Genomic DNA, 19,932 nt, shown 5'->3' on the forward strand with positions numbered 1-19,932 from the left:
AGTAGGTCTGAGGTGGAGGAAAAGACAGTTTCTGGTCAAGCGTGAGAGAAAGAAAGCAGTGCTGCAAAAGGGGGAGATCAGAATCCTTGACACAGTGAGAAAACACTTCAGTTCATGTCAAGAGGAGCTGCTTGTGTGCTGTGAGTTTCTTAGACAAACTTGATGCCCAGACTTTTAAACAAAGCTCTTTTTGAAAAATGTTTTTATGTAATAGCATTGCACAAGTAAAACTTTTCTTATTGCATCAGTATATCATATATATTTTGGATCATACAATTAATCAAATCCTTTGTGAAATGTGCATATTAGAGAAAATCTACTTCCAATTGTTATAAAAAGTAAAGCAATCAGTGCTTGTTAGCTCACATCATCAACAGAGCTTTAAAAAGAACTTTAGAAATCTGACTTCTGAAAGAAAAAAAGCAGGAGCAGGAAAGTCTGGTGTGTGGCAGACACGTTAGACAACACTGGTAATGAAGCATTGGCAGAAAGTGATAATTATTTTAATTAATGATAATGGTTTTAATGATTCAACATTTTGGCTAATTGATTATGATTGATTGCACATTACTAAACAAGGAAAGTGAATCAGGGAGGTAATCAGGGAGATGACAGCACAGGTCAACACTACAGCGTGACGGAACATACACTACACATGCTAATCAGACCCGGAGAGATGGAGAGAGGGAGAGGCAAAGGGAGGAAGACGGGCAGATGGAGGGAGGGATGAAGAGAGTAAAAAAAAAAGAGTGAACAGGAAGAAACACAGAAAGAGACAATAAAGAGAGAATATATTATAAAGATAAAAAAGACAAAGAAAGAGTGGATTGTTTGTTCAGAGCTGGAAAAAACAGATGAAAAGAGGGGAAGGAATATGACTGAACTCATCTGGTTTGTGTATAACAAAAATATGAAATGTAAGATGACTTTCAGTAAATAGCTCGCTTTTTATTCAGAAAACTGTTTTGTTGGGTGTGAATATCGGATGATATTTTAACAGAGCAATCACGCTGACTGAAGTCGCAAAGGATTTTTTCATCACTGTAAAAATTCACCATGAACAAAAAAGTTTTTTCTGAACACAGTTTCTTTTGTATTTTAAAATGTTTTCCTATAATATAACTCAATTTTTTTTAACATGCATAACATCTCATGTGTGCACAGTTAAGTTCAGGTACATTACCATTAGCTAACCTACAGAAACAGGCAGGTATAATGGTTTCCCTAAAGACAAAAGATTGTTTTGTGATTTATGCAATATCATAGTCCATCTAATTTTTTTTGTTCATTATATTGTAAGATTATTATTTTGGTGCTACATTTAATATAAATAATCAATCACTTCTGACGAGTTCTTCATTATATGTTAGACTTTGTTATATGTATGTTCTGATGTTATATGTAAGACGTTATGTTCATGTTTGACAAAAGTTTCACCACTACAGTGATATTTTTGGTGTTTCGTATCTCTCATTTCCTTTTGTTCACCTGGATCTAACTTCTCTTTTCCACCTTTTATGTTGGTAAAATCTACAGTGTACTAGTGGTGTAAATACAGAGGATGAAAAATAACATTAAAGAGGCCTGGGGCTGCATTCAAAGCATGAACAAGTGCATATTTTCTTGTCTAAGAGGTATCAGTAACACTAGTGTCTCTTCACAGCCACTTGAGGTGTGTTTGTGTCAGGGAGGAGGCATTGCAGCTCCTGCATCCCTCATCATGCCATACAGGATCACCTTGTGACCCAGCAAGTGATTAACCTGTAAGGAGGGAATTCCTCTCCTCTTCCTCAATGTCCTCCTCATACTTCTCTCCATCATGCAAACACTTGTCAGAAGGATATTTTAGCTTCCCAGACTCCTTCACTCCAACTCCATCATCAGTTGCTATTGTCTAAGCCTCCGGCCCAACCCCACACCAGGAGCCCGTGACATGCAAATCTGTCCCCTTGATTTCACTTTGGCGAGATGGTGAGTGGAGTGGTGAAGTGTCCTGCCCTCTGCTAACCACCCACCCTCCCTCCCTCCCTCCTCTGTCCTCTGTCCTCCCCACCTCTGTCTCCTGCTCTCACCCTCTGGATGAGGCGCTCCTCAGAGTGGATGGACTGGGTTTGAGTTTAATTAATGAAATGTATGATAATGTGATTTCTTTAATAGAATGACATAGTCTAATGGTGTTGTGTGATTATGATTAATATAGTACTTTGGTGGGAGAGAACATCAGCCAAGGGCTAAATGAGGACCTTCCCTCTCCAGTTCCAGTCCTGGACACATCTCAGCTCTGCTTTGGACCTCTGTACAGAGCCTGTGTCTGTCTCCTAGCTTAGATAGTGACTGTGGAATTTATTGAACACTGTGCATTACTATGCCTATATGTCTTTGCTTATACCTAAGGGACACTGTAGTTTGAGGGCTTGCTGAGAGTTAGATGAGAAGATTGAAAGCACTCTCATGTCTGTACAGTAAATACGAAGCTACAGCCAGTGGCCAGTTAGCTTAGCTTAGCACAAAGACTGGAAACGTAAGGAAAAAAATAGCTTGACTCCGTCCAAAGGTAACAAAATCATTGTCCCTGTGAGGTTGTCAGACAACCAGAGACTACAGGAAGTCACTGCACCCAGCCAAGAAATAGTCCAGCACATCACCCCCCACATTGAGGTCGATATTACAAATCACTTTGCTGATTCGAATCGTCTTGTTCAGTTCAAAAATTCGAAGTCACTGACTATGTAATTAGTTTTTTCCAAGTTACGTTTTCAGTGTTTTCCAATACACATCAGTACATACATCAGTAAATAAACATATACCGCCCACAATGTTTAGCACTGATTCTGTCTTCAATTAGGTAGTACGTTCAGTACGTTGCTAGCACTGTTTATAAGGTTAATTGCTCAGCAGCCACCTACGTATTTGTACCAGTGTTATCACATTATTGTCAACAAATCTCTGGTGCAGAGCCAAACCAACAATTAATTGATCCTACAAGTATTGTGAGTGTATCCAAAGCCTGATATATCTTATTCCTCTGAGGTGTAATTGCTTTGTTATCCAAAAACTATTAAAAACACATCAGTGAGCCACACCATTGCACTATATGACATGTCCCTTCACCTCAAAGAGTTGGGCATGGTAGTTTGTTTGGAAACGGCTCCAAAGATAAATAACAGCGATCATGTTTTCAGTCTCCGGAGAGTAGTTCCTTGTAAGGCAGATGCCACTGCGCATGTGCGGGAACACAGTTCAGTTTACAGAGCTACGTATCACAACCTCTTGACTCCGCGCTACGTTGTACATTGTACAAGTGAGAACTTGTGAGTATGATCAATTCATTGTTGGTTTGGCTCTTCACGAGATTTGTTGACAATAAAGAAAATATAGAAAATTAGCAGCCTTATCCTTTAAATTATGAACACAGCTTCTCTACCTTGTTAATAAATGTTGCTGATATTTTCTCTCTATGAAATTACAATGACTAGATCCACCTCCAAAGGTGAAATACTCTTGTTTCCTTTATTGCTTTGTGAACTATAATGCTGATCTCATATAAACATGTGGAAGATTGATGTCGTAAAGTGATCACTCATGCTTCTATATATCTTCTAGTTGTAATGATCCCATGGGTCAAAGGTTGCTATTTTCTCTTTCAGATGTAGACTATAGTGAAGTGGCAGTCAAGCATGAATCATATTATCCTTGAAGAGATTAATGTAGCTGACTGAATGAAGAGGGTAATGATGTGGACAAAGGCCACTTATTTTCCCTTTGTAATGGGAGTAACCACTTTGATTTTCTGTGAGGTGTTTTCTTCATTTTCAAAATATTCCCCTGATTTTTACCATATGGCAGCAAAACTTTGCATCAGAACTGGTTCTGTGTTGAAGCGTGAAATGTCAAAACCCATTAAAAATTAAGGTTTTGAGCTCCAGAAACGACATCTCTGGTAGTCATCTGAAGGTGATGAATCAAGGTAGATGTTTCTCCTTCAGATGCATTAAAGAAACAAAGCTTTCCATCATATCCAACTGTCTGAAGGTTGCTTGAAGGACAGAAGTGAGGCCATCGTCTGGAGAAACAGGAGGTTTGAGGGAAGTGCTTCTCCACAACCGTTTGTCACTCTGATATCTGGTAAATGTGATAATTAATACTGTAATTTAACTAAACCCACTCTGCGAGGTCTGTAATTAAAACTGATGTACCTACTTAGCACACCAAGCATCACAGGTGGGCACAAATTAATCTGCAAATAGAGCTAAATTGCCTGTGCTTAGCGTTTTCGTCAACGTCACTCACTTTGGGGGGAAATATCTGTAATTAATTCTGATATAACAAAGTCATAAATTTGAGGTTAAATGCAGCCTTGACAACAGACGCGATGACAGCAAGAGACCTCATCTAGCCGTCCCAGATGGGATCCAAGACTCTGCTTTCTCCCAAGAACTTGGCTGAGACCTCCTCTGACAACTGTTTGCTGTGAAGACAAGAGGAAATATTCAAAGATAGACTCGTCTTTTTCTTGCATTCCCTTCTCTCATTCCTTTTCAATTTTGAGTTAATCGAAATGAACTGGAGTGAAAGCCGACTTCCAGGCTACAGAACGGAAAATGAAATGATTAGTTCTGGATGGGAGCCAAATGAATTAATGCATTTTGATTTTTGACTTGCAATGAAATGAAGCTGCAGTCGCACGACGATTTACAAGCTTGAATAGTCTGAGTTTTTGCTCTTCCGTATCATTTTTGTGCTACTACACATTCAAAAATATCAGTTTACTATATGTTTTGTGTATTCAGCTTGCTCTTTTAGTAACTCCAGCTTACAAAGCCTGATGTTGCTCACACAGTTTTGTAAATATTATCTTTTTCTCCTGTCAGTGGGGAACTTATTCCCAGATGCATTTAAATCATTTAAAAATAAAGTATATTTAATCAACACCAACACTATTATAACCTTTTATGCAACATAACCTGTGACATTAGACCTTTCCATGTATAGAAAAGGGATTCAAATCATCAATAACTACAAAGACACACAATTAGCATATGGTTAACATAAAATAAAGGTGTATTGAATGTAAGGAGTCCAAAAATTAAAGGCGCCTACCATGAATGAAGAATATTGCTCATTGTTCTCCTCTGAGTTTTTGTTACACGCAGCACAAGCTGGCATGCTTTTGTAGAGTAAAAATAGTAGATTAAACTGAACGACAGTCAAATCACAGAAATAATCACATATTTATGAATATTTAATATGGTCATGGCAAATAAGGCAAGTAATTAGGAGTTTCCATAAATTAGCAAATTGTTATTTTATGTTAATGAGAGATCTTCAGCTTCTTTTCCTCATGAATAATTTATGAATCAACAACAACAAAAAAAGTTTTAGCAGGGAAGGAACGAGGAAGTTGTGTGTGTGAGACAAACACAACACACAGCTTTCCTTCAGTTCCTGTTATTTTGTTCAATTTGTTGCTTGATATTTAGTAGGCTGAAGGTGGCAGGTGGATTTAAAAGCAGCCAGGTGTGGCGTTGTTTTGGAAGGAGCGGTGATGTGATACTGACATCACATGGAGACGCTGCTTAACGCCTGTTCATGTCCACTCCTAAAGAGGGACAACAAATAGGTCCTGCAAGGGAGACAGAAGAAATAATGTGGACTATCAGCTGTCAAATGTTAGCAAAATGTCAGGAGTTTGGAATTATAGTGAAGAAGAGATGAAGGAAATATGAGTGTACAGTGAAGACCCAGGCTCATTGGAGACCTGGGAGGGGGGTCTCACTAAAGGGGTTAATATGAAGGCGGAGGGGAGGAGTGGGTGGTGCAGGGAGGGCAGTGAGTCAGAAAACAAGAGCAAAACAAATCTGTGATCTGGAACTCAGAGAGCAGCCACTCAGGAGGGATTAATGAGAAGTAGGAGGCTGTGAAATTATGTGGCCTTTGAGTGGGGAGAATGGCCCTAGCAGAGCATGGCCCTGAAATGAGGTGAGACAAACTTCACCTGATCCACAATTAACGGCGTCATGCGGATGGGTGACACGGGGTCACAGCAGGGGAGGGGGGGGACAAAAAAAATCACAATTCACTTTGTGGCAAATTATCACCCCCTCCAAAAAGGGCAGCCATCAGAAACTGGGGCTCAATGAGGGGAGGAGAGGATTTTACACACCTGTCTTTTTAAAAAGACAGCGACAGGGATGAGAGCAAAAGCTTGTTAGAAAGATTTACGCTTAATAAGGACAGACAGTAGCTGGGGATGAAGACAATTAACGGTATGGAAAAGCATAAATAAAGAGTGAAAGAGTGAGAGACAGAGGAGGAAAATGGGGTAGAGTTGATTGCACATGGGGGTGAGGAGCAATAACAGGAGCACAAATGATTAAGTGGTGTTAGGGACTAGGAACACTTGTTTGCAAGGACAATCTTTGTGTGCTTTTGTTGTCTGCCGGCCGCCTTTATCTTTGTGTAATTCTCCGTCTGATGAAATGTGTTTAAAGAGATGAATTGGGATCGGAGGAGCCGTCCTGACATGATTATGAGGGATTCATCTGCAGCCATCTGCCACCGTTATGAAAGGGGGGGGAGGGAGGAGGGGAGGAGGGGGGGGGGGTGAGGGAGAGATAGAGAGAGAAAGGGAGAGAGATGGAGGGAGGAAGGGAGGGAGGGAAATGCAGACCTTCTGTTCAGCAGCCCTGCCACAAACCCACCATTACACAGGCCTCTGGCCTACAGTTTAACATAAAGACTTGCTTTGTATGTGAAGGTGAGCTTTGGGTCCGGTTAAAGAAGCAGAAGTGGGTCATTAAACTTGTGCACTTGTTATTGTTTAATATGATTTAAAGACCGATAAAAAGAATCTCAACAGCAGAGAAAGATTGCTTTAATGCTATATGCTGAGACATGACAGCTCAGAAGCAGCACAGCTACTATAAAATCAAAACTTCTTTTTTTAAATTTGGAATATTTTCCAGGTACCACTGCTGGTATTATATTCCGGCTTGGAAATGGCACCTATACAGACTACATCATATTCACACACCAGTTGGAGGAGAGGGCACAGCAGATGGGTCCATTGCTCATCACAACGTCCACTTGTTCTAAAGGGGAAAGCGGGGGACTCAGACAGCATGTCTTAAGTTGTGTAATAGGCTTTTAGTGTCACAAATGAAAGTCACACATTCATTTTTTTCTCTCGGATTGTTTGTTTTTCTCCTCTTTTTTTTGGAATGAAAGATTATTTTTCACACTGCTCAGCATCACTCTAGATAAAAATGTAAGGAAACTGTGTAACATAAGCCAACATGGTCTCATAGAGGAGCAGCATTTAAAGGGAAACTTTCGGATTATACATTTTAAAGCGCAAGTTTGGGTTAAATTTTAAATTGTCATTCACTGACAGCTGTCATCTCTTCATGATCACTTTGCTCCATGTGTAAAAAAAAAAAAATCCACCAGTTCTCCTGTGTTTTTTAACAAAGCACCTACTTCATTCGTGCTCACTATATGACTGAGCCATCACTTCATATCACAGGTCAACGTTACGGTGCTTAATTATGTGCCGGCTGCTTGGGGCTCCTAATAACCTGTCACTGAGGGGAATTTGAATGTCACACCATATTGTTGGGCCCTAATGGCGGCAGGCAGGTCCACTGATGAGCCGTTTTGGGACAATTACAGTGGATATTCAAATCACAGGTCCGGGTGTGTGCTTGAACTGCACCGCACACAACCTGACAAGGGTCTGACCAACGGCTCTCCACGTGCACGCACGCACGCACACACCTGTTGTATCCTGACCCTGCAATGCACCTCTCTCTTGACACATAAAGAAAATGCCTCCCCCCGTTGCTGCTGCTGAAACAGTTTAACTGTAGCTTGATCGCTTTTATTATCCGCCTAATCCAGATATCAGCGATTTCATCAAGCCAGGAAGATATGCATATCATGAATTATTTTGACACTGGGACCTTTTAATTTTCGCCGGCAATATTTCATCCCACCAATCAGTGCCTGGAGTGGTTGTCGCCGGGCGGACGTGGCGGTGTCAGAGGACGAGACTCCCCCCCAGCGGATCCAAATCATCCGGGGGACAATAATGAGCTATGGCCACAATTATGAGCTGCCTGTGTGTGCATGCATCTCATCAAGGCCCCCATGCAAGCTGCTGCAGGAGGAGGAGGAGGAGGAGGAGCACGCACAGAGATATGCAACAACTATATGCATCTGAAGAATACGTTTTTACAAGATCATTTCATGATGCAGACCAGAGTTTTTTCACCTACTCGTGGAGAGATCTGCATTCTTACAAGATAGTGATTTAATCTGTGAAACTACTCAACTACTGTATTTGCACTTTACTTGAGTACTTCCATTTTATGCAGAGCTACTTTTCAAAGGCAAATATTCTACCTCTTTTTTATTATTTGACAGCTTTACAAGTTACTTTAAGAATAATTGAATTGACAAAATTTATGATTAAAACGTGTCATGTTATAAAATACAGTACATTATTATAGATTATACTATACAATCCCACTCAATAGCAACTGAAATTAGGTCCAACATGATCAGATACAACATTAAAAGGCTGCTTACACTTAATAATAATGATGATGTAATAATAATTCAAATATTGTTCTATATATTGTACATATAATAAAATCTTTTACTTTTACTTAAGTAAACGGTCTGTATGTCTATAAAGAGGTTATAATGATGACTTCATTAATGATAAGCAGTGCTAAAAATAACTTGTTATTGCCTTTTAGTACCTAGCAAAGCCTTTAAGCCAGGTGAGCAGTACACACTAATCCCCTTAATTATGATTAGTGTATTAATAATTATTAATATATTAATGCTTTAAAGCTCCGTTTTAGGACACTTTTTGAGTTGCCAGGTTGTGAAAAATCAATTTGACTGGCTTGACTTTTTTGCCCTTGTTATCTAATAACTTATTGCAGATCTGATTATTAAAAGCCTTCATTAATAACTCATAACAGTTATAACTGTAGCAGACTTGATGGCTTATTTGAAGTGAAATATTAACTGCATTGGCTACCAAATAAAAAAGATTAAAAAAACAGCCAATTGTAACTCAAAATGGGTTCTTATCACTGTCTTACAACTGATCTATAGGCCTAAAGAAAGATTCATTGAAGCCATTAGTCACATATTTATCAAGGGTGCCTTATTAGAAAGAAAAGCACATTATTCAACAACAAGCTACAAATGAAATCACACTCTTGTATTGTTCTGCAGCAGGGCTTCATGTCTGCCTGTGATATGTGAACTGTGTAACTTTATACTTTGTGCTCCCTGTAGAGCAGGTATTACGTGAGCAAATTGGATGCTCAAACAGTCAGTCCGTGACCTTCCCTCATCCTGAATGTTGACCCCCGTATAAAGAGAGACATTACATCTCGTTACACAACAACACGGCCCCGGCGCTTCGCTCTAGATAAAGAAAAATGTCTCAATTAAATCTTCACCGGGGGCCCCCCGCCGAAGAGTTATCGCTGCCCCGGTAGCGCTGATCGCTACACTCACACATCCTCAAAAGTTATTTGACATAAATTGCCAGAGTCACATCATTTCCTGCCACACTCTGAGCGGGATTTACGGCTGATCCCATTGACTGGGAGCTGAACCTCCAATAAAATTCCTCAAGAGCCCATGGGGCGCATGAGACGCACCTTATCTCCCCTCCATCAGCTCCCTCTTCCACCCCCCACCCCCCCTGCACGCAGATTAACCATGCAAATACGCACAGGTGGGAGGGTGATACCGACAACACATTTATACGCACATTTAGGCAACAGGACTGATATGGCCATGGGGGACGAGGACTGTGCACAAGGCAGGCTTGGCGGGGAGGGGTGGTTTATCCAAAGAAGTCGAGGAGGAGTGAGTGAAATTATCTATGGCTCTAATTTGAAAATGAAGGGTGAGTGCCACTTTACGTTCTCTGGAGGATATCCCCTTATGTGCAGAAACCTCTAAGAGGAGTAATATCCCTATATGGCAGCATATGAACCCTTGAAGAAAATCATTTAAAACAGAGAATTGCTTTTTACATTAGTGCTCAGGCATTGTGTGCTATATTAACTTATAAAAACAACCTTATGGCTGCTCAGGTCCCCTTAGGTCTGCATGGCAAATGTCTGCACATACAGATATTGGAGGCTGAGGTGCATGTTAATGGTCACACTGTGTTAATGGTTATGATGATTCTTGCTCAGGCTCAAACCGACCACATGGAAATGTAATTTCAGCAAGGCTCTCCATTGCATTAGGTCATCTAATTACAAACAAGTGTTTTCATCAGATTTTTTGGAGTACACTCTGCACCTAACAGCTCATTCTTCCTCTTTGTCAGGCTTGCTGTCTCTCTCTAGTGGCGATTTGTGAGAAATCTGATTTGAAAAGAGATTTGAAACTTCACTTTTAAGCCACCATAGATGAGAACTCCTTAAAGTGCTCCGAAAAAAAATTGGAAATTTCAATATCTACAGTACAATTCCATGACAACTGCGCAAACACCATCTGCTGATCATCTGATATGATCAAAAACTTCAGAACAGCTAATAATAAAAGGCCCATGAGGTGAGATTGTTATCCCTCTGAAATGAGATTGCTTTCGCATGCTTATTATTTATGCAACTCTACTGAACAAATGAGCTTTGTTTCACTTTTATCTGTGCACAGAATGTATAGATTGTATACTATTGTATTGATTGTATAGTATACTTAAAACACCATAGTTGACCTCCTGTTGCAACTTATTTTTAACATCTCATGTGTGCTGTGTAAAATATTTGAGTTGTGTTTTATTTTCCAGAACCTTAGTGTAAATTACTGGTTTTCTCAAGGGATTGTTCAGTATAAATAAAAGGTTTCATTTAAGAATGTCAAAAACAGATTCGAAATTGTCCCTAAACATGCTCTCTAGTTGCCTTCCATCCAGATGATGCAGCAGTGGAGTGAAGGCCTCCTCTCTAGCTTGGCACAGTGTCTCATTGGAGGCTCAGCAGCAGCATCAGCAGTGGCTCCAGGGCCTCCAGCTGGGGCTGGCTGCCGCCTCTGCCTGCCTACCAGCACCAAGGCTGGGGGAGGTGGTGGGCTGACCACAGGATTGCCCTGGGGCTCCTCACTTATACACCAGTAAAGAAAACTGAATTTCCTGTCTCTCTCTCTCTCTGTGTGTATTAAGAATGGTTGCTGCCTTCAGCAGTTTGATTTTGACAAAGTGATAATCTGGACCATTGCACATGAAGATATGACTCCATTTTATCATATTCAGTATAAACAGCCGCAAAATATTCTGCTGAAAATAAAAAGCACAAGACAAATTTAGATTTTAGGTTTATCATCATTTGCATTAACAGTGTAAGGGAATCTACAGTTTTAAGATCTGCATTACATTATAATACATTTGATGAAGTCTATACACATGAAGTTACATTGTTGGTTTGCCGTTCTTTGTCAACCTTACAGATGTGGTTAATCTATCAGGAGGGAATTTGATCATCACATGAATGCAGTTCTAATAAACATGTTCAAGTATTCTTGCTTTGCAGTATGAACCGAGACATCGCTATTGTTAAAATGAAATTACATGATGTACCTTGGAGATTAATTGTGTGCAAAACAAAGAAAAGATGCTTAAATTTAATACTGATAATGACTTAACTAATACCTTTCATTCAAAAACATTATATTGAAGGCTGCTGCTGAACTATAATCACTAATGCAAAAAATATTATTGCTTTTCCAGAGAATAACCACCATTGACTCAGATTATTCAGGTCATTCTGTGCCAGTTTGACCTCAACCAACTGTGACGTTTCTGCACCATCAAAACAATAAAAGCCGCCTAGTCAGCACTGGATATAATAATTGTTAATGACACACACAATTCAGAGGAGATAATGATTAAACCTGGTGTGAGTCACAGGGTAGTAGGAGCTTAAGAATAAAAAAAACTCACTAGAAGTGTTAGCATTGGCTGCTACGACCTCTTCTCCCATTTTGTGACATAAAATGCAAATCAATATTACAAAAAAAAACAGTTTCCTTCACATGTGCGACTGTTGGGAATCAGGCACCATTTACAAAATGTACATAACCACACCATTGTTACAGTATACCACTACTGCTCATATGACAGCATTAGTGAGTCCTCTGTATGCGTGTGTGAGCGTGCACCAACATGATCTTTGCTTTAAGGACACTGCTGGCTAAACTGAAAAAACTGAGCTGAACAGGTGGGGCTACAATACTGTAAAAAATGTGAGTGGAATTCCAGGTAAAGCGAGAAATTAAGTACAAGCAGGCATCTACCAGGTGTGTCTTCGCCATGCTGACCTAAACCTACAGAAGACCGTAATGCAAGACGTGAGATAGAGGGCTGAAAACAGAGGTAGCCTAAAGTCTGTGCAATTAAACACAAGTAGCCATCAGCCGATTCGCCGCCGCTACAGAACTCACTTTTGATTTTTCCCCTGCATTATAGCATCATCACAGGAGTCCTGATTTGTGACAGAAACAACTAAAACGCAGTGAGGGGTGGTGTATTAATCAGCCGACTAGCTAATCAGTACACAACAAAACAGTCTTATGATACTGACATGTATGCCAGTGGCTGAACGGGGCTGCAGCCTCTTGCTGGTGTCTAGTTCGTTAATTCTACTGAAGTGACGTCCCTCAGTGAGCTAAAAAGCTGGACGAGGCCGGCTGCTGCTAAGGGCCACCTGGGAAGCACAAATGTTACATCTGACGTGCTCTGAGCTCTCAAATTATTTGAATGAAGTTACAATGATGAATAAATAATAATTACAGTGAAATGTCAAAAAGGCACACACAATAATCGAGGATCTAGGCATCAGGCGAGATTGGCACAAAAGACTCAAAGCATGCTAAAAAAACAAAAAAACAAGAGGGAAGAAAAAAAAAAATCAGCTTAATTGGGAAATTAAAGGATGAAAGATATGAAAAGCATGTAGTTGTATGTACTACATGTGTAGTAAAAGTACAATGATTGGGAATCGACACCTGGAGAAAAGCAACCAAAACCATGCAAAAAAAACGAACTCCCAATTTTCAACATATGTAAAAATCAGCCTTAGAACTGTTAAATATGCCTGCCACGTGTAAACTCTGTCAACGCAGCGACACACATTACCAGAATGCTATTTGGTTTCGTGTGATTTAAAGTCCTCTGGTGATGTTTTGTGAGATACATATGCAGCTAGTATATAGTTGTGCACATACAGCCAGTGGTGGAATTTGGAGCTCAATATATACACAAGTTAAAGTTATTGCAGGTTCCACTTGGCAGTCCAGCACTTGTCGCACACACGCGTGGCCGGGCTCCGTGTGCTTTGCAGAGGGGGGGAAGGGGGGGGGGGAGTCTAGACTAGTGTAAGGCCGTGAGACAGGGCTTAGTCCGGGACTAGGCTGAGAGATGCCAAAACGCTGCAGCTGGATGGTTACTTTAGAGGAGAAAAAAAAAAAAAGGGAGTAGAGAATGAGCACAGGAAGTGGTCACCAGTAAAAGGAGCGCGTCAGGAAGTTGGCGGCCGTGTTGAGCCAGCCCATGCCGTCTGTGATGGAGCCTACGCGTGTGACGGCCTTGTCCTGCTCCTGGGACGGACTCTCCTCCTCAGGCAGGTAGTCTGGGATGTCTGTGTTCTCCTCCACCAGCACTGCCGAGCCCTCCTGGAATGGCAGTATCAGCTGCGCAAAAGACAGAAAAGAAATATGATTTAAGTAAAATTTTAAACAGCAAAGGACATTAATTGTTTTTGTATTACCATGAAGCATGGAAATTTGCCCCCAAAAAAACTAATTTTAAAGATTTCAGGATTGACATAAAGCACAGTCCTCAACAGAGCTAAATAATCATCATCATCACCTTGAGTGAGATCATAAAGACTGAGCCAGGTCTGCCCCCTGCTGGCCACACAATATATCACTACTATTTGGGAATGTATCAATCAAATTCTTCACAGTGTGATGAGAAACAAAACCTTTGGAGAGTCACATTTTGTTAAAGGGCAGGATTTTAAATATTTAAGTTAATTATGGAGTTTAGGTGCATGCTGCAAATTGGTAACACAGAGATTTAATCAGGGATTGGTCACGTGTTTGTCAAAAGGCAACTTGCCTATAGGCTGAGGCAGAGATGTGACTAGCTAATCATGTCAGTGTGAATAAGTCTCAGCCACAGGCTGGGTGGGGGGTGGGGGGGACACTACACTTCCCGTACAGAGATACTCACAACATACAGCGAGCACAACTGACTTACTGTCGGTGAAAAAAATGAGTGTAATGTACAGCAGTTACAGGTAAATAATACCTATTACTACTTTATTACCTCTCCTCCATCCTCCGTCTTCACCACTTGCTGGGCTTTCATTACTTTGGTGGAGTTGATTGCTGTGCCCAACGCCTGTGAGAGAGAAAGAAAACAACTTGTTTACATTTGTTGATAACATGTCTTTCTTCAACTACTTTGGGGATATTAAATGTTAAAAGTCAAACACTGCTGTTCAAGTATAAACACAGTAGCAGCACGCCAAAGACGTTCCCAATGGTTGACAATATATTTGTCAGCTTTTCAGTATCTGGCAATTTTTGCTTAGAAATAATGTTGTTGGTACTGTGACCAATATCAAAGTTATACCTTGCACATCAAACTAGCGCTGCAACTAACAATTATATTGTCATTGTTGATGAATCTGTCGATTATTTTCTTGATTAATCTCATAGTTGTTTGGTGCATAAAATGTCAGAAAATGGTAAAAGAAATGTGACTTCCTGAAGTGTCTCCTTTTGTCCTGACCAGCAGTCCACAACCCAAAGATATTTGATTTACTTTCACAGCAGACAGAAAATATTGACATTTGAGAAGCTGAAATCAGAGAATTTTGATATTTTTTCTTTAAAAATGACTCAAAATGATTAATTATCAAAATGATTAGCGATTCATTTTCTGTCGATTGACTGATCACTGCAGCTCTACATCAAACCACTTTGATCACTTTACTTGGCAGGTGTACATTTTAATTTATTTTACACAAATCAGGTTATTTCTGTTTAATCATGACAATTTCTAGCCAGTTTGAATACTACTGGACCAGTCAGCAGGTTACAATCAGGCAGCTTTGAAAAGATCCAGTTACTGTGGAACAAGTGCAGGCTCAAAGATGTTTGAAAGTTAAGCTAAGATACAGTAAGTCTGTTATGTTTTCTCTTTAAGTTCCTGGATGGTTTTCTGTGTCCGGACACAGAACACTTACTTCAGCTTTAAGGTCAGAGCGGATCCTGACAACACATCTCTTGACGGCCATCTGGAAGGTGAAGCTGATGACCCCTCGGATCTTTAACAAGGCCTCCTCACAAAGGCTCCTCCGAGTCTGACAAAAGAATAGAACCAGATGAAATGTGTGATTAAAATGCGCTAAACAGCGGTTTAAAGGTACATAATCAACCACAACTGAATTAGGCAGAAATAGGACATAGAAATATATATTATTTTGTGTTTAATAGCTACAAATAATATTACACTAAGGAATACAGTTTACATATCTATGGCTCCAGCTGCCACAGTCTTGTGTGTTCCTGCTGGAATGATAGGGATGCAGCCCACCAGAGGCCGTCTGTCTGCTGTAATGTAATCTGGCTAGGTGCAAGCTTCCTGCAGAGCAGCATTCAGGTTCAATCTCAACGTCCTGCTGTTCAATGGCTGACATTTACAACCCGACCCCTCCACCCTCCTATCCCGCACCGGATAGACACCGCTAAGATGCACTGACAACACTGTGATAATGACAGCAGAATGCCCTGAAAAGAGATTTTTATATATCATCAGATGTGAACATGACAGATGTGTTCTACTTCATTGTCTGGATTCCTGTATGCAAGTTGTCAACACTTACAGAGTCATCTAGTCCATCGATGTGCAGCACCACAGTTTTGGCCCTCTTGTTGTTAGAGCCCAGGAAGAACTGGGCTTTACGTCGGCAGGAGGCAGCATCTGCCTCGGCCTGTTCGGCCTCGTCTTTGCCGGCCGCCTGCAAAATTTCGTAGATCTCAGAGGCCAGGAGTTTGGTTTCTCCGGGGGATGTACTCCTTTGATGAGAGAGTAAAAATAAATTAATCAGAGAGAGAAAATTGCGGAAGAAAAATTTTAGATTTTGTGTTTGTCAAATGTAGTTTATACACACGTTAAAATTATTTGTTGTTTTGATGTGATGCATGTATTAATATAACTATACAGTTGAAGCACAGTGCAGGTGAATGTACTGAAGGTAGTTCCAAGAATAATTCAATTGAATCATGTACTAAACAAAAAGGCTGCCATCTTCCCACACAACATACAAAATGTATGTTAATTAAGCTTTTCTGTACATTAGTCTGTTTTTTCTACTCTCTTAGCAAAAACCCCACCAAAACAAACAAACAAAAAACCAAAGACAACAAAAATAAAGCAGAGCATAATATTGTAGTGGGCAGCAGCTTTCCATGAAGAAGCCACATGAGGTCAGTTGCACTTGCATTGCCATGACTGATATTTTGTGAGAGATCCCGGGATACCTGCAGGCTATACTGCTTTATATGTCACAAAGTCATCACTCCTTCTATAGTAACCACATACGACATCAGCTGTCTGGCACTGCTGCCCTCTGGGAGCCTGATGCTCCCCCCTAGCACTGTGCAACACATTCCTACCTCGGCTTTATGGAGGCCTGTCAGTAAGCCAAACATTATCTTTTATTTATTCATCTCGAGTCATATCTTCTTGAGTTTCGTATCTTAAATCTGAATAAGAATTGCACCTGTTTAGCGCAACTACGCTACACGTCCCCTCCCCTCAGCCATGTGTTCCCGCTCTGTCCAGCTATGATCGACCTCCACCCAAAGTCAGACTGACTGGACTGCGAGCAGGGAGAGCTGCTGCTGTTACTGCAGGGCTCCTCTTGATGCCACCCCTGACTAGCTGAAGTGACTGGCTTACTCCAGGGCGAGCGAGGGCTTTGCCGCAGGTTGAGTAGGGGGGGAAAATAAAATCATGCAATCTACAGTCGGCCACTTGAACGTAGGTCTATTCCTGTCTGGGTGCTAATGATAAACAGCAGTCATTTAGCAAAACTGACACAGACCCTCTGGTAGCACTAGCTAGCACCTCCTTAAACCCGACCTGCCTCTGAAACTAAATGGGTGGCCAGACGATCGATGTTCATCCTGTTTTAGGAAGCTAGAAACCTGAGTCTAAAAGGGATATTACACTTAAAAAAAAGAGAGCAACAAAGATGTGTGCAAAATGAGCCACCTCTGCAAAATAACTTGCTAACGATGCGTCATAACAAGCAAACACAAGCCTTCATCAGTTAAAACATGCAAGTGGACTCATCAAAAAATTGTAGAGAGGTGGCAGGATGCATTAAAATCTATGACCTGCAGAAACAGCAATTTAACTGTTTACTGCCCTATTTTAATTCAACTTTAATCATATTCATCCTGACAAAAGGACATCATCCTGCCTGGAAAATTTGCAGACAGGCACATATTGTCTGTGCAAAACAAAAGAAATCCTAGGTTAAGGTTTTACGTAGAGAAAGTGCACAGTGAGCATGTGTTGGTGTGTGTGCGTGTGTGTGTGATGTGGTGACAGCGACTTGCTTCTGCATGACATTCTGCAAACTCAGCATCATGCCCAGCTCGCCCTTCATCTTCTCCCTGTTGGCTCGACATTCTGCCAGGTAGCGCACAGCCTGCAAAGACAAGGGCAACCGTTATCTATTCCCCAGCTAAAAAGCTGACAGACCTTTTGCAATATTATAAGAGAGAGAGAGCTATTCAAATGGGTGCGCATGTTCAGTGGTGAAATATTACATAACCAATATAAATACACATGCACTGCCCCCGTGTTTACACTTCACGGGTTACCGTCAAGGAGCAACTATTACGTAAAGGCACTTAAATGTGTACTCACAAACACAAGTCATGCACAGCACAAAAAGGATAGTGGTGGTGGTGGTGGTGGTGGTGGTGGAAGTGGGGAGAGGTTGCTATATTGACTTTGTATTCTGTTTACACCACAAAACAGACAGCAGATGTCACCATTGTACAGTGTTTTTAATATGTCGCTGTTTCAATGCCACCACGTGCCTGCTCGTGGCCTTTAGACTGTCACTGAAACCTACTATGAGACGGCAGGACAGCAGGGGGGGACAAATTATGAAGCATGAACTGAAAACAACTATTTACGGAACAAGCAGGGAACTCTACTGATTATTCAGCCGAGACGAATTAATCTAAGCTGCTGTAGATATTTCTGTATGAAGGTACTGAATAACTAACTATCTACTTGTAATATTATCCGTAGTGTGTATATATAAATATAAATAGTTGGATGCTGCTTACCAAGAGTGCAGAGTAGACGACCTGTGGGTTGGGGTGGTCCAGAAAAAGGATGAGACCTGGCAGGCAGCCTTGATCTTCTACTATGGCTCTTCGGTTCAGGGGGTCCGCAGCAAGATCTCGCAGCTGGTTCACCACAGTCAGTGCATCCAACTCCGCACTCATGGTGCCTCTTGTCTTGAAGCCACGCACATCAATCCAACCTCTCTTCACTCTACTGAAAAAGGAATTAAGAGGTTAATTAGGGAGTTCACATTGTGCAAGTTAGGGCTACGACTAACTGTGGTCTTTTTTCTTCAAATTTATAGTTTTGTTTGTGTGAAACATCAGAAAATGGTGAAAACCAAACACAATTTCTCAGAGTCCATGGTGATTCTTTTTTCTCCAATTTGCAACAGAACAAACCCAAAAAGCAGCAAATCCTCACATTTGAGAGGCTGAAACCAGCAGATTTTTTGGCCTATTTTATGGGCTAAATTAAAAAAACACAATTACACAAAATTACATAAATTAACTGATTAAATCAACTAATCTTTGCAGCAGTAATACAAATACATTTTATTTATATAAACAGATAAGTCTCAAAAGCTATTTTCATGTATTTTACTAACTTGGTGCAGAACCATTCATTAAATTAAGTCTCAGCTGGATGTATTGAATTTCCAACTTTAACAACGCAGCCCATTGTCATAATCCACATTTTACAGATTTGACGGCGTGTCTGAGATCTTAAATCAATGAAATGTGTGCTATAGTACTGATTGGACTGATTAGTGACTCTTGTTAGGTGACTGATTAAACTGACATGCTTTGATAAGATTAGTTATCACCTGAAAGCAGCTTAGCATGCAATGGTAGGCAAATGTTAAAGTCATCCCATGTAATGTCATGATTTACAGTGAACAAATTCTTAAACTATTTTCATAAAGCTCGTTTGTTTTTGCCAAAGACACTTTCTACGACCCCCAACCTCACCTCAAATCACGCCCTGTGCTACAGAGGCGATTCAGCAGCTAGGCTAGGCTAATGTTACTTCACAATACAGCTTACCTTTCCGTCAGTATTCAAGTTAAATCATGAGACAACCTCGGGTAACTTCAGCTACAATAGACGCTAAAAACAACGTAGTGAGAAACGGCTTCGTCCCGGTGCCACTTTAAAAACAACCGTTACAAAATACTGTCACTAACGTTAGGCCTGCGCCGCTTTCTTACTATGCTCCGTTTAGCTAGCAGCTGTGCACACTGTTTGGGTTTTTGTGGCACATCAATGGGGTGCACCTGTTTTGTGACTGAGGACGTGCCAGTTTTCCCATCTAAAGGATCCTACAGTTTTCTAACGGGACACAGCCCCGCCGGGAAATACAGGGATATGTAACGAACATCTATAGGAATTCTAGAAGATGATTGGGTAATATTATTTGATCGACTGACATAATATCCAATCACAATACAGTATAATTTTATGTGTGGATTCCAATTGGTGAAACTGTCTGCCACTCAATATGATTGACCT

General features: G+C 40.7%; 1 protein-coding gene across 1 annotated transcript; it reads right to left on the minus strand.

Annotated features, from left to right (window-relative positions):
* Positions 1-11,342: 11,342 nt before the first annotated feature.
* On the minus strand, positions 11,343-19,727 carry armc1 (armadillo repeat containing 1). Its single transcript, XM_067577787.1, has 7 exons — positions 19,468-19,727; positions 18,421-18,634; positions 17,677-17,768; positions 15,933-16,125; positions 15,294-15,410; positions 14,369-14,443; positions 11,343-13,728 (listed from the first exon to the last, which is right to left on the minus strand). Exons 2-7 carry the CDS (start codon positions 18,580-18,582, stop codon positions 13,537-13,539), a joined length of 831 nt encoding a protein of 276 aa, XP_067433888.1. The 5' UTR covers positions 18,583-18,634; positions 19,468-19,727; the 3' UTR covers positions 11,343-13,536.
* Between the last annotated feature and the right edge of the window lie 205 nt (positions 19,728-19,932).

Source organism: Thunnus thynnus, chromosome 21, assembly GCF_963924715.1.
Source record: "Thunnus thynnus chromosome 21, fThuThy2.1, whole genome shotgun sequence".
NCBI lineage: Eukaryota > Metazoa > Chordata > Actinopteri > Scombriformes > Scombridae > Thunnus > Thunnus thynnus.

What these genes read in the sequence shown, in the direction of transcription:
- armc1 (XM_067577787.1), bottom strand. Translation starts at nt 18,582, where the DNA reads ATGAGTGCGGAGTTGGATGCACTGACTGTGGTGAACCAGCTGCGAGAT. An exon ending in TCGATGGACTAGATGACTCT is followed by an intron (nt 15,411 to 15,932) that starts GTAAGTGTTGAC and finishes TTCTTTTGTCAG; the next exon opens with ACTCGGAGGAGCCTTTGTGA. An exon ending in GCTCTGACCTTAAAGCTGAA is followed by an intron (nt 14,444 to 15,293) that starts GTAAGTGTTCTG and finishes TCTCTCTCACAG; the next exon opens with GCGTTGGGCACAGCAATCAA.